The sequence below is a fragment of the Podarcis raffonei genome, chromosome 2 (genome assembly GCF_027172205.1).
Source record: "Podarcis raffonei isolate rPodRaf1 chromosome 2, rPodRaf1.pri, whole genome shotgun sequence".
Lineage (NCBI taxonomy): Eukaryota > Metazoa > Chordata > Lepidosauria > Squamata > Lacertidae > Podarcis > Podarcis raffonei.
The window spans coordinates 81315732-81327963 of record NC_070603.1 but is presented as its reverse complement, the minus strand read 5'-3'; the positions used below and the strand labels follow the sequence as shown (position 1 = coordinate 81327963).

The 12232-nt window shown below is 47.0% G+C and overlaps 1 protein-coding gene across 1 annotated transcript in view; it reads left to right on the top strand.

The window, feature by feature from the left end:
• The window catches only part of SUSD3 (sushi domain containing 3), a 60000-nt gene that overhangs the window by 29042 nt on the left and 18726 nt on the right, over window positions 1–12232 (top strand). The window contains exons 2-3 of the mRNA XM_053377795.1: window positions 6263–6451; window positions 9819–9966. Coding sequence (XP_053233770.1) covers window positions 6263–6451; window positions 9819–9966 — 337 coding nt within the window. The remainder of the gene's footprint in view (window positions 1–6262; window positions 6452–9818; window positions 9967–12232) is intronic.

Sequence of the window (12232 nt, the reverse complement as noted above, 5' to 3'; positions counted from 1 at the left end):
AAACAGATGCACGACAACCCCACAGCGGGGCATTTTGGGCAACACAAGACCATGTGGTTGGTGACCAGGGAGTTTTGGTGGCCCAAGGTGAGGGAGGATGTACGGGAGTATGTGAGAAGGTGTGACCAATGCCAGAGAGCCAAAGGAGAAAGGCGGGCGCCAGCGGGGTTATTAGAACCGTTACCCACACCAGAACGACCGTGGGAGGCGGTATCGATAGATTTTATGACTGATCTGCCCAAATCCCAGGGGAAAATCGCCATACTAGTCGTAGTAGACCTGTTAACTAAGATGGGTCACTTTGTAGCTTGCTCACATGCAGTCACGGCGGAAGAGACAGCGAAATTGTTTGTAGAACATATTTTTAGGCTGCATGGCGCCCCCTTGAGGGTGGTCTCCGACAGAGGGAAACAGTTCACGTCCAGATTCTGGAGGAAACTTATGAACTTGTTGCACGTAGAGGTCAACTTTTCGACTGCCAGGCACCCTGAGACCAATGGGCAGGCGGAGAGGGCAAACGGTATCCTCCAACAATACCTGAGGTGTTATGTCAATGACAGAGAGAACGATTGGGTCGAAAAGTTGGCGCTAGCGGAATTTGCTTACAATAATGCAGAGAATGTGTCCACCGGGATGAGCCCCTTTTTGGCTAATTATGGGTGCCACCCCAGGGCGTTTCCAGGGGGAGGAGGGGAGAGATGGAGTGTCCCGGCCGCTGAACATTTTGTAGAAGAGATGGAAGCGATCCATCGTCAACTCCAACTCAACTTAGAAAGGGCCAAAGAAGAATATAAGAGGCAGGCAGACAAGAGCAGAAGGGAAGGTGAAACCATTAGGGTGGGGAGTCAGGTCTGGCTATCAACCCAAGGGTTGCCGTTCAAGGGGGGTTGCAAGAAATTGAGACCCAAAAGATTGGGACCATTTGAGGTCATCCAACAGGTCAACCCAGTGGCTTTCAGACTCCGGTTACCGAACCACATGAAACTGCACCCAGTTTTCCACAGGTCATTACTGTCACCATATAGGGGGGAAGGTGAAGGGGTATCCACACGGGGGCCAGCCATAGAAGAAAGGGAAAGCAGCAACCATGTGGCGGAAATCATCGACTCCAGGTGGAAGGGTAATCAGGTGGAGTATTTGGTCGCGTGGGAAGGGGAGCCGGAGTCGGAAAACACCTGGGTGACGGCAGAGGAGGTCCGTGACGAGATCTTGATCGAAACGTTCCACCAAAGGTTCCCCAGGAAACCTCAGCCAGTAGCGAGGTTCCGGAGGGAGTACTTTGGCACCACCGACGATGAGGAGGAACTGGAAGGATTCAGGGAATCGGAGTTGGAAGAAGGAACAGACTCCGATGAGGAGGAGTACTTGGAAACCGGAAACAGCAACAGGTGGAGGGAAGTGTTCGAAACTTCGGAAGATGAGGGAGGTTCCTTCAGGGGTTTTGCTCCCTCGCCTCCCGCAGAAGAGGGGAGGGAAGGGGGTGAAGGGGGCCCTGGAGGGGAGGTGGATGTCAGGGAACTGCCATCTGAGACGCAGGAGGTGAAGGGGCTCACGGAGGGTGAGAGAGACCATTCAGCTGAGGAGGGGACCAGCAGGGGGAGAAGTGGAGTTCCAAGGGAAAGTGAGTCGGAGGGAGGGCTCAGAGACACTTCAAGCGAGAACAGTGGGGAGGTTTCAGGACCTCCTAGAGGGACACCCACTCCTCGCCGGAAACTGTCACGCCGAGAGTCCAGAAGACGCGTTTCCGTTAAGGAGCTTTTATGCTGGAAGAAGTTCCGTAAACGCCCACTGTCCGATTCAACGAGCGACTGATGGAGCCATGCTTAAGGAGCTCCGTCACAGACAGAGGTTTGTGGACTTAGCCAAACTCTGAGGGACTAGGAATTTACGCACAAGCAGCTCACCATCCCATCACACTGACACTAAGTAAAAGCGAAACGAAAGAAGTGCCATGGTCAGATCACTTCCTGGTGCAACTGGACTTCTCTGCGACCCATCCCCTCTGCAGGGAGGTGGGACCAATTCGGATGGTCCGCCCCCGCCACTTAATGGATCCAAATGGTTTCCAGAGAATGGTAGGGGATGCTTTATCCCATGTTGATGGCCTTTCAGCTGATTCCCTGGTGGCCCGCTGGAATGTGGAGTTAACCAGGGCTATTGACTGTTTGGCTCTGAAGCGCCCTCTCCGATTGCATGGAGCCCGGACAGCCCCGTGGTTTTCCACGGATCTGAGGGCAATGAAACAATCGTTGAGACGGCTAGAGTGCCAGTGGCGGATAACTCATTCCGAATCTGACCGGACACAGGTTAGAGCTCAACGTCGAGCCTACCAAGTGGCGATAGCGATGGCGAAGAAGAATTTATTCACCGCCTCTATTGCATCTGCAGAAAACAGCAGCAGGAGACTTTTTCAGGTGGTTCTCAATTTAGCGGAACCACCTGCAACATCGGGGCCCAGTACGGGCACATGTTCTCCTGCAATGATTTTGCAAAGTTTTTTGCAGATAAAATCGCTCAGATTCGGGAAGAAGTAGACTCCACCGTGGGAGCAGGGCCGGGGCGGGAGAGTGCTAGAGTATTGTCTAGTCAAGTTGAGTGGGATCAATTCCAATCTGTTACCTCCGAGGATGTGGACAGGCTGCTTGGACGAGTGAAACCAACCACCTGTCTCCTGGATCCTTGCCCATCCTGGCTTATAAAAGCTAGCCGGGAAGGACTGGGCGATGGGCTTTGTGGGGTGGTGAATGCTTCCCTCCGTGAGGGAACCTTCCCAAACCCGCTGAAAGAGGCGGTTATTAAACCGCTTCTTAAAAAACCATCTTTAGATGCGGCCACGATGGCCAACTATCGCCCAGTCTCAAATCTTCCATTCTTGGGCAAGGTGATTGAGCGAGTGGTTGCTGAACAACTCCAGGCACGCCTGGAAGAAGCGGACCATTTGGATCCCTTCCAGTCGGGATTCAGGCCTCATCATGGGACTGAACCTGCCTTGGTCGCACTGGTTGATGATCTCCGGCGGGCTAGGGACAAAGGTGAGAGCTGTTTCCTAGCTCTGGTGGATCTCTCAGTGGCGTTTGATACCATCGACCATAACATCCTTCTGGACTGTCTTGAGGGGCTGGGAGCTGGGGGCACTGTCATACAGTGGTTCCGCTCCTTCCTCCTGGGCCGTGTTCAGAAAGTGGTGGGGGGGGATGAGTGTTCAGACCCCTGGGCTCTCACTTGTGGGGTGCCTCAGGGTTCTGTCCTCTCCCCCATGCTTTTCAACATTTACATGCAGCCGCTGGGAGAGATCATCAGGAGGTTTGGGCTGGGTGTTCATCAGTATGCGGATGATACCCAGCTCTACCTCTCTTTTAAATCAGAACCAGTGAAGGCGGTGAAGGTCCTGTGTGAGTGTCTGGAGGCGGTTGGAGGATGGATGGCGGCTAACAGATTGAGGTTGAATCCTGACAAGACAGAAGTACTGTTTTTGGGGGACAGGAGGCGGGCAGGTGTGGAGGACTCCCTGGTCCTGAATGGGGTAACTGTGCCCCTGAAGGACCAGGTGCGCAGCCTGGGAGTCATTTTGGACTCACAGCTGTCCATGGAGGCACAGGTCAAATCTGTGTCCAGGGCAGCTGTTTACCAGCTCCATCTGGTACGTAGGCTGAGACCCTATCTGCCTGCGGACTGTCTCGCCAGAGTGGTGCATGCTCTGGTTATCTCCCGCTTGGACTACTGCAATGCGCTCTACGTGGGGCTACCTTTGAAGGTGACTCGGAAACTACAACTAATCCAGAATGCGGCAGCTAGACTGGTGACTGGGGGCGGCCGCCGAGACCATATAACACCGGTCTTGAAAGACCTACATTGGCTCCCAGTACGTTTCCGAGCACAATTCAAAGTGTTGGTGCTGACCTTTAAAGCCCTAAACGGCCTCAGTCCAGTATACCTGAAGGAGCGTCTCCACCCCCATCGTTCTGCCCGGACGCTGAGGTCCAGCGCTGAGGGCCTTCTGGCGGTTCCCTCATTGCGAGAAGCAAAGCTACAGGGAACCAGGCAGAGGGCCTTCTCGGTAGTGGCGCCCGCCCTGTGGAACACCCTTCCAGCAGATGTCAAAGCGATAAACAACTACCTGACATTCAGAAGACATCTTAAGGCAGCCCTGTTCAGGGAAGTTTTTAACGTGTGATATTTTAGTGTATTTTTGGTTCTATGGAAGCCGCCCAGAGTGGCTGGGGAGGCCCAGCCAGATGGGCGGGGTACAAATAATAAATTATTATTATTATTATTATTAAATTTTTTTGTCCACCCATCTGATTTCCCTCTTTCCCCTTTGTTTACTCCCCATTCCTCAAATCATTAAAGCTTTCTTTGTTAGGACCAGTCGACATATTACTTTGTCCTACTCAGCCTGGTTGTTAATTCCTCTTCCTTTCCAGCCTGTCTTAGACTCACACTTTGCTCCCCTTTTTGAATTTTTGGATTGCTATGTGATGGCTGATCTTGCTTCTTTCATCGGAGATCATATCTCTTGTCACCACTGTCCTCACTGACACCACCCCACCTGTGATTGGAGACTCCTCCTTAGGCTGTGGACTTCTTTCATCTTGAAGAAACCTATATAGACACAACCCTACAACTCTTGTGGGACTTCACATTATGTGTACACCTATCCCCCCAATATATATTATATAATGTGGCTTATATTGAACATAGGATCAAGTTCCATCAAAATTCATAAGATTTCCTTCATAAACTGGTTGATCCCATTTGTCATAGCCACCCTCTATAACTGCCTTTTCTTCTTCTTCTTTCAGTAGTATAGTAAACAGCTGTCCTGTGAGATTTGATGTAGTGATAAATTCCATCCTGGGTTTCTCCAGCTGAAGTAATGGCCATGACTGCTGCCAACAGTGTACTTACTAGTGACGCCAAGGACATAGAGTAAGGGGTGGATTGTTGCAGTGGCTGCTCTTTAGGGGCTGGCTGGCAGTGTTGGTGTAAAACTGTTCATGGGAGCAAAACGCTTCTAATGGTATCTCCATTTTGAATGCGCTGCACTGCTGTGATCAATTTTACTGATTAGTGTCCTCTAATTAAACGGAACGAGAAGATCACGACTTATTTTAAACTGGGAAATGAGTTGGATGTAATTGTCTAACACTCCTAATGGTTTTCCTGTACCAGTCTTTCATTTTTATTTTGCTGGTGATGAAGATGCTGCTGTTGCAGCTGGAGACTTGAGCACCCTAGTCTTCATAAAAACGGGCCTAATATGTATAGAATGAAAGAGATTGCTATTCAAGTGAATCCCAGAATAGAAGAAAATGCCGCAATACTGCTGAAATCTTTGAAATAAATGCCGTGGTTTTACAATATAGTATTTATACCAAGCACTGCATTCAATTAAACTGAATTACAGCATAATCCTATGCTCAGAAACATATCCCTGTATGCACATGATTATTCCCAGGAATCCATGCATAGGATTGCTGCCATAATCATCCTGTAGTGGTATGTTTAAGACTAGATGCTTTTAGCACCTGTATTGTTTGGTTGTTTATTTAATTAGTCAATGAAAAGCATGTCAGTATACTTTTTAGCTTTAACATATATACAACAATGTGAAGTGTTTATAAATTGCTTTGTGTCTGAACATGCTTCTAAGAATAAAGCTTTAATTTAGATAGGGAAATCCTTGACTTAATGTACCTGGCTTTGTTTTCAGCATGAGATAGGGACCAGGCTTCTTGCTGAAGAAGAGAGGGACTACCATTTATCTTTTTGAGATTGTCAGAGTCTGACAGCTATGCACTTACAATCCAGTTAGCTTGTTTGCTTTTCGTAGCTGAGATCGAGAGCTAGTAAATCTTCTCCCTCATCTCTGATATTCTAATGCTACTACTTAGCATTTATAGAGCACATTTCAAGCATGTAAAGCAGTTCTGTGCATCATCTGAGTAATCTTTATTGCCAACTCTGTAATGTAGGGCAGCACATTATCTCCCTATTGCAAATGGGAAACTGAGGCTGAGAGGCTAGCCTCACCCAGTGTTTGTGTCTATATGTACATGTGTGTGTGCTATTGAGTTGATCTGAATGCAGAAATTTTGGAATTATAGTGCACATATGTGTCTTCACTGTTCTGCACCATATATCAATGGTCATTTTAATCTGATGGTAATACGGGAATGGGCTAATGCCAAAGATGTTTCAGGTCTGCTGATGGAACACGCTGATAAAAGCATAGCATCTATTTACTCTCTCCTTTTAATAGGACAATGCAGCCGAATATTCCCACCTCACCTTGGCACATCACAGATAATCCATGGCAATGGTACCACCGTTGGCACAGTAATAACATTCCAGTGTTCTGCAGAACACCAGCTGATTGGACAAGGCGTTGTCACATGCATTTGGAAAGGAAACAGCACACAGTGGACAGCAGACATTCCCTCTTGTAAACGTAAGTATTTCCCCCCAACTGATTTGGACAATTCTTTTACCTTATCTTTTCCGACTTGATCCATAACACTGGCAAAGCTGATGATGGATGTGTAGGGGAACAATGAATGATCGTCACTGTATTTTTCCATGTATAAGACGAGCTTTTTTGACCCAAAAATGAGTTTCAAAATTTAGGCTCGTCTTATACACGGGTAGTGCTGAGGGGGGACATGCGAATGATTTTTTTGGCACGAGCCTGAGATTGTAAGCGATTGGCTGCTTGATTGTTGGGGGGGGGGGAAGATGCTGAAAATCGCACACCCGTCAGAACGAAGGGCGAGCCCGAGATCATAAGCAGCAATTGTAAGTGACGCGAGCGGTTGTGTGCTGCATTCTGGCAGGTAAGCCATTTTCACACCCCCCAAATAATCCTCCCCAAAAGCTCAATCCCGCCTGTTTTCTAAATTTTGAGGCCCCCAAAATAGGGGGCGTCTTATAGATGGAAAAATATGGTACTACCATATGCAAGAATACTTGAGTCACATTCTGATATTACCAGCTATCATCAAAGAAAGGCTTGTTGAGAGCTTTATGAGGGATATAAATGCTTACCCTTGTACTTCTTTCATTTTTGCAACTGTGAGACGTGTTCTGTACCCTTTCTCAGAAAACTGCAGGTCTGACCAATAACGCTGATTTTTTATATAACTTGTCTGTGAATAGCTCTCGCTCGCTCTCTTTAATTTAATGCTAGGCTTTTGGAAAAAAAATTGATTCATCTCCTAAAAATATGGATAGTTCTGTAAAGCGCAATTAGGCTACTGCCGGTAGATAGCAGAAAGAAGAGGCTGTCACATTGACAATGGGCCTTAAATGGCAACAATATTAGCCCCTTTTCACTCTGTGCTTTCTCTTATTTATTACATCAGTGGTAATGGTCCAACTGGGGGAAAAGAGGCTGCAGCCAAGCCGTAGGATTTCAGCAAGTTGCTATCAATCCTAAATAGACCGGAAGTGCATCCACATCTAAATTTAAAATGACAAGGGACTGCGTGGCTTGCCCACTCATCTGAAATTTGCTTGCAAAGCTCAACCACAGTGGTGCATTCCTGGTTAATTGTGTTTCCAAGAGGCTGGCAGCAACAGCTGCTCTAAAGAGTATAAAAGCCGTCTTTGGAAGGTGTCTTAATAAGATATTACCTAAATATCTGAGCCCCATGTTAAAATCTTGACATCCAATTATTCAAATAAATCAATATGCACATTATACTCAGTTCTGTTCCTCCTTTTCTTTGCACTCTGGTGTACCTGTAGATTGTGGGCTGCTTAGTCTGATATCACTATTGATGGCCAATATGTTCATGGCCCTGGATCTCCTTTCTTAGGGTTCTTGAACTTCAAACCACAGCTGGAGTGGACAGCCCATCAAATAGAAGATTCTCATCTGATAGTCCTTCAGAGAGAGGACACCCTAGTCAGTGGCAAACAAAGGTGTCATGACACGCGGGGTGGGATGTCACTACATAGGGCGCATGTGCGACGTTGTATGTGCATGTGCATGCACCGTACGTAGCGACACCACACATGCACTGTACATAGTGGTTTGCTGCTGGAGCCGGGATCCTCTGCTTGCGGCTGCAGCCACAAACGGGGGATCCTCCACATGTGGCTGCGGCGGCGTGATGGCTGCTCATACCGCCATGAGCCCCCATGGGGTGCCTTCTTTTCACCCCCGCTGAGACATGGCACCCGGGGTGAACTGCCCCCCCGCCCCCCATTGTGACTCCACTGACCCTAGTACAAGCCATCAAGGGTGCCTAGTTTTGTGTGCTGACTTTAGCGGATGCAGCAGGTGATATAGCAGAACCAAAGATTATTCACATGTGCCTGATATCTACCTAGATCCAAGCTAGCAGAAAGAAACAGCCCTAGAAATTATTCTACCTTAATGTAATATGTGAAACTGCCAGCAGGATGGCACAGCAGACAATGACTGCTGCTTACCTGTCTGTGCCTCACAGCTAGCCCTGTTAAATACCACACGTGTTCCTTTCTAATATTAGGAGTATCACTTTTCTTATTGTTTGCCCCTTGATCCTTCCCCCTCCCTATTCTTCGGTGTGCTGAAGCATCACAAGTATGTCTACCAATATTGCATTGATGATGGACAATCTCTTGCACCTCCTTAGACTTGAAAAAGTGTGACCGTGGGCAGCGTTATAGCTTTGCTTGCTGGGAAGATGAACCCTGACATTGTTATCCATAAACATAACCCGTTAAATATCAGTTGCTAGGCGAAGTATACAATTAAATTAAAGAGCTGTCCTAACCATTAACTTCTTTAAAGGTTTGCCTCCCATCATCCCCTCCACCCACCACCCTCCCTAGGACTGAAAGAATAAAGAAACAATCTAGCACTGAACAGGCTGCAAAGTCCTAACCGGTAGGCTGTGTTTGGATTGGCGTGCCACAACAGCGCCCAGGGCCGGCCCTCCCATTAGGCCAAATGAGGCAATTGCTTTAGGCGGCAGGTGCTGTGGGGCAGCAGCAGCAGCTGCCTGCTTCTCCCGAGCCACCTGTTCATTCTGCTCTGTGAGAAGGCAGAGATATATGTATGTCATGAACTGCCTACGCTGACTTGCTGCTTCAGGTGTATGGGGGATGCTATCCCATCACCAGTGCCGAAGTAAGATTCAGCTGCCAGTCCAGTCAACTTCTGTTCATGGAAAGGCTTCTTGCCTTTTGCCTCAGGCAGCAAGATGTCTTGGGCCAACCCTGGCCGTGTCGGTTCTGAATTTGATGGGCTATAGTGGGAAATATGCTATCAGTCCCCTCCTCGCTGAGTACTTTAACTTCCTCTTCTTGCTGCTATTGCTGATTGGTTGGTTGTTCCCTCTGGGCCCAATCAGCACTGCCTTCTAGAGGAAGAAGACAAGGTACATACTATTTGCTTTCTTGGAGATGGAAGGTGAACACTCAGCAGCAGGAAGAAGGGTAGTAGCACAACCAGGAGACTCCAGGAATTGGCGACGGGACCCTTATTGAGGCATGGTTCTGGGCAGGGTGCCTGACAATGCCAGTCCCTGGCGCCAGGCCTGTGCCACAAGCTGTGCATATAGACAGAGTGCTTCCCTCTCCCTCCTTTTTCCTTTCTTCTTCTTCTCTGCAGGATTAGTTACTGTGCCAAGTTACTTGTGAGTATTTCATTGCTCACTTATAAATAGGACGCTTTTAAATAGTCTGCCTTGAGATGCTCCCAGGTTGAACTGAAGCCAAAACACTCCACTTGTCAGCGCATACTAAAGTGAGGGGTTCATTAGCAGGAATACAAAGGAGGTAGATATCAGGGCGGATGTCAATCTCTGACTGTGTTTGCTGTATTGCAGCTGTATCCAAATACGAAACCTTTGGATTTAAAGTTGCCGTCATTGCCTCCATTGTGAGCTGCGCCATTATTCTGCTGATGTCGATGGCTTTTTTAACCTGCTGTCTTATCAAGTGTGTTAAGAAAAGTGAGAGAAGAAGAGCTCAAAGGTATGTCATGTTTGACAGGCAAAGTTGTTTCAGGGGAAAGGTTTAAGAGAGTTAACTTGAAGGTTCAACTATAGGAGAGACAGCATGTTATTGTTCTACTGCTGATTTTCTTTGAGACTTTTGCTGTACTTTTGTAGAGTTGGAAGTGACCCCAAAGGCCATCTAGTCCAACCCTCTGCAATGTTGTTGTTGGTGTAGTATGGACATGCAAAATGGAAGATTCCCTTGGTTTCCCATGCTACGGTGTCTGAAAATTTGGGGATGTACTTTGCTGAGGGGAAGAAAGTCAGTTATGTGCTAGCATTGCACATCATTTTTGGCTCTGTGAAACTGAAATAACTGATAACAAAACAAGTGTTTAAAGCATTGTTTGATTTTGACAGCTTCTCAGCTTGATTCTAGTGAGGGTACCCCAGTGTTTGCTGTGTCTAGGGAGAGGCAGCATACCTCAAGGAAGCCACGACTCGTCCAATCTGTGCAACACTCCCTGCCATATCAGCAGCCATTCTTCTCCTGCTGCTGCCTTGGAAACAATGTTTACACCATGCTGAAAAATCATAGGCAGGGTCAGTGGAACAGAGCAGGCCTGACATTAGGACTGGGCTTAGGGAAGCAAATGTTGGACTCCCACTGCAGCTGAGGCTGGTCACTGACTTCCCTTTAATATAATACACATTAATATATATATTTGGAGAGCAGCAGTACTCAGCCTGGCACTGTGAAGAGAAGTGCGTGGCAAACTACTGCAATAACCACTACCATTTTCATTTCCACAGAATGGTTCTGAGCCCTGATGTAGCAGCAGCTGAGTCCTGTAGTAACAAATTTTAGACTAGGCCAGGCGACCCTTTACAGACGGAGGGCCTCATTCCCTTCTGGAGGCCACACACAGGTGGTGGGCAGGGCCAGAGACAAAAGTGGCTGGACCAACAAATGTATACTTTCCTTTTATACAGTAGTTTCTGCTAGGGTTACCATATTTTGAAGAGCAAAAAAGAGGACATATTTGCCGACTTCTACTTTTAACTATGGATCGGTATGACGACTCTACCCATGAAAAAGAGGATGTGTCCTGGAAAAAGAGGACATATGACAACCCTAAACACACACACACACACACACATACAATTTTTCTTGAGGAACTGGCTTTAAAAAAGGGACAGATGAGTTGCCCTGGGCAAGATGAAGTGAGTAACAAATTTAATTTATAATAGGAATAATTTCAGGAGAAACTTCTTGAGCAGAGACAGAAAACATTTTACAGCCTGAGGGCCACAGTCCCTTCTAAGCAACCTTCTAGGGGCCACATTCAAGTGGTAGGCAGGACCAAAAGAAAGAGTGGGTGGAGCAATATATGCCAAATTATTCTCAAACCCCTCTCTATCCTTAATCCAGCCAAGGAGAAGCCATTATCAGAGCTCAATAACACATTCTAGCCAGGCAAAAATACCCAAGGAGGGGCCCAGAGTTTAGGGGTATGGCCTGGGAAAGAGGAGGGGTGTGAGATTCTTCAAGAGACATGGAGTGTAATTTCTGTATACAATTTTTGTAGCTGGGGAGGGAAACACAGTGGCATCTCCAGCTGGCAAATGTTATGTGTAGCCCAGCTTCTTATAATCTCCAATGCTATTTGTGAGGGTCGTACAAAGGCCACAAACACACCTTGATTTTTAAATAATGTAGAAAGAACTCACAAATATTACCAAGAAAAAGAACAGACTTTTAATTCTATCACCTGACTGAACCATGGAGGGGTGAGAGATGTGTCCCTTTTGTTAAAGATTTAACTATTATGTATGAGGAGGAAGTTAATCAGTATTATGTCCTGCAAATATGGCCTGTGGTGAGAGGGCAACAGGTGGGTTGTCAGTGCTTTAATGTAAAAGAAGGAAAGCCATGAAACCAATTAAATTATTTTTTTAGCTGGAAACAGCCAGTGACAGCAGCACAGCTTGTTTATATAAGTGCTGTTCAGGAAGGCAGATAATGGCAATTTAATTTCTGAAATACTAGTGCTTCCATATTATATAATTGAAGGGTTTTTGACTCCTGTCTTTTGTTCTTACATCTCCTGAGAATTGTATTGGACTTTCCCAAATGCCAAATTCTTGTTTATGCAAGCATTTAGTGGATTAGATACTAAGGATCCTTAGTAGCCTGCTGGATCCTTCCCATTCTTATCCACTACAAGCAGCCTCCTCACACACATGAAGATCTTCTTTTGGGGGGTGGGTTTAGTCTGTATGCCAAAGGTAAACAAAACAAA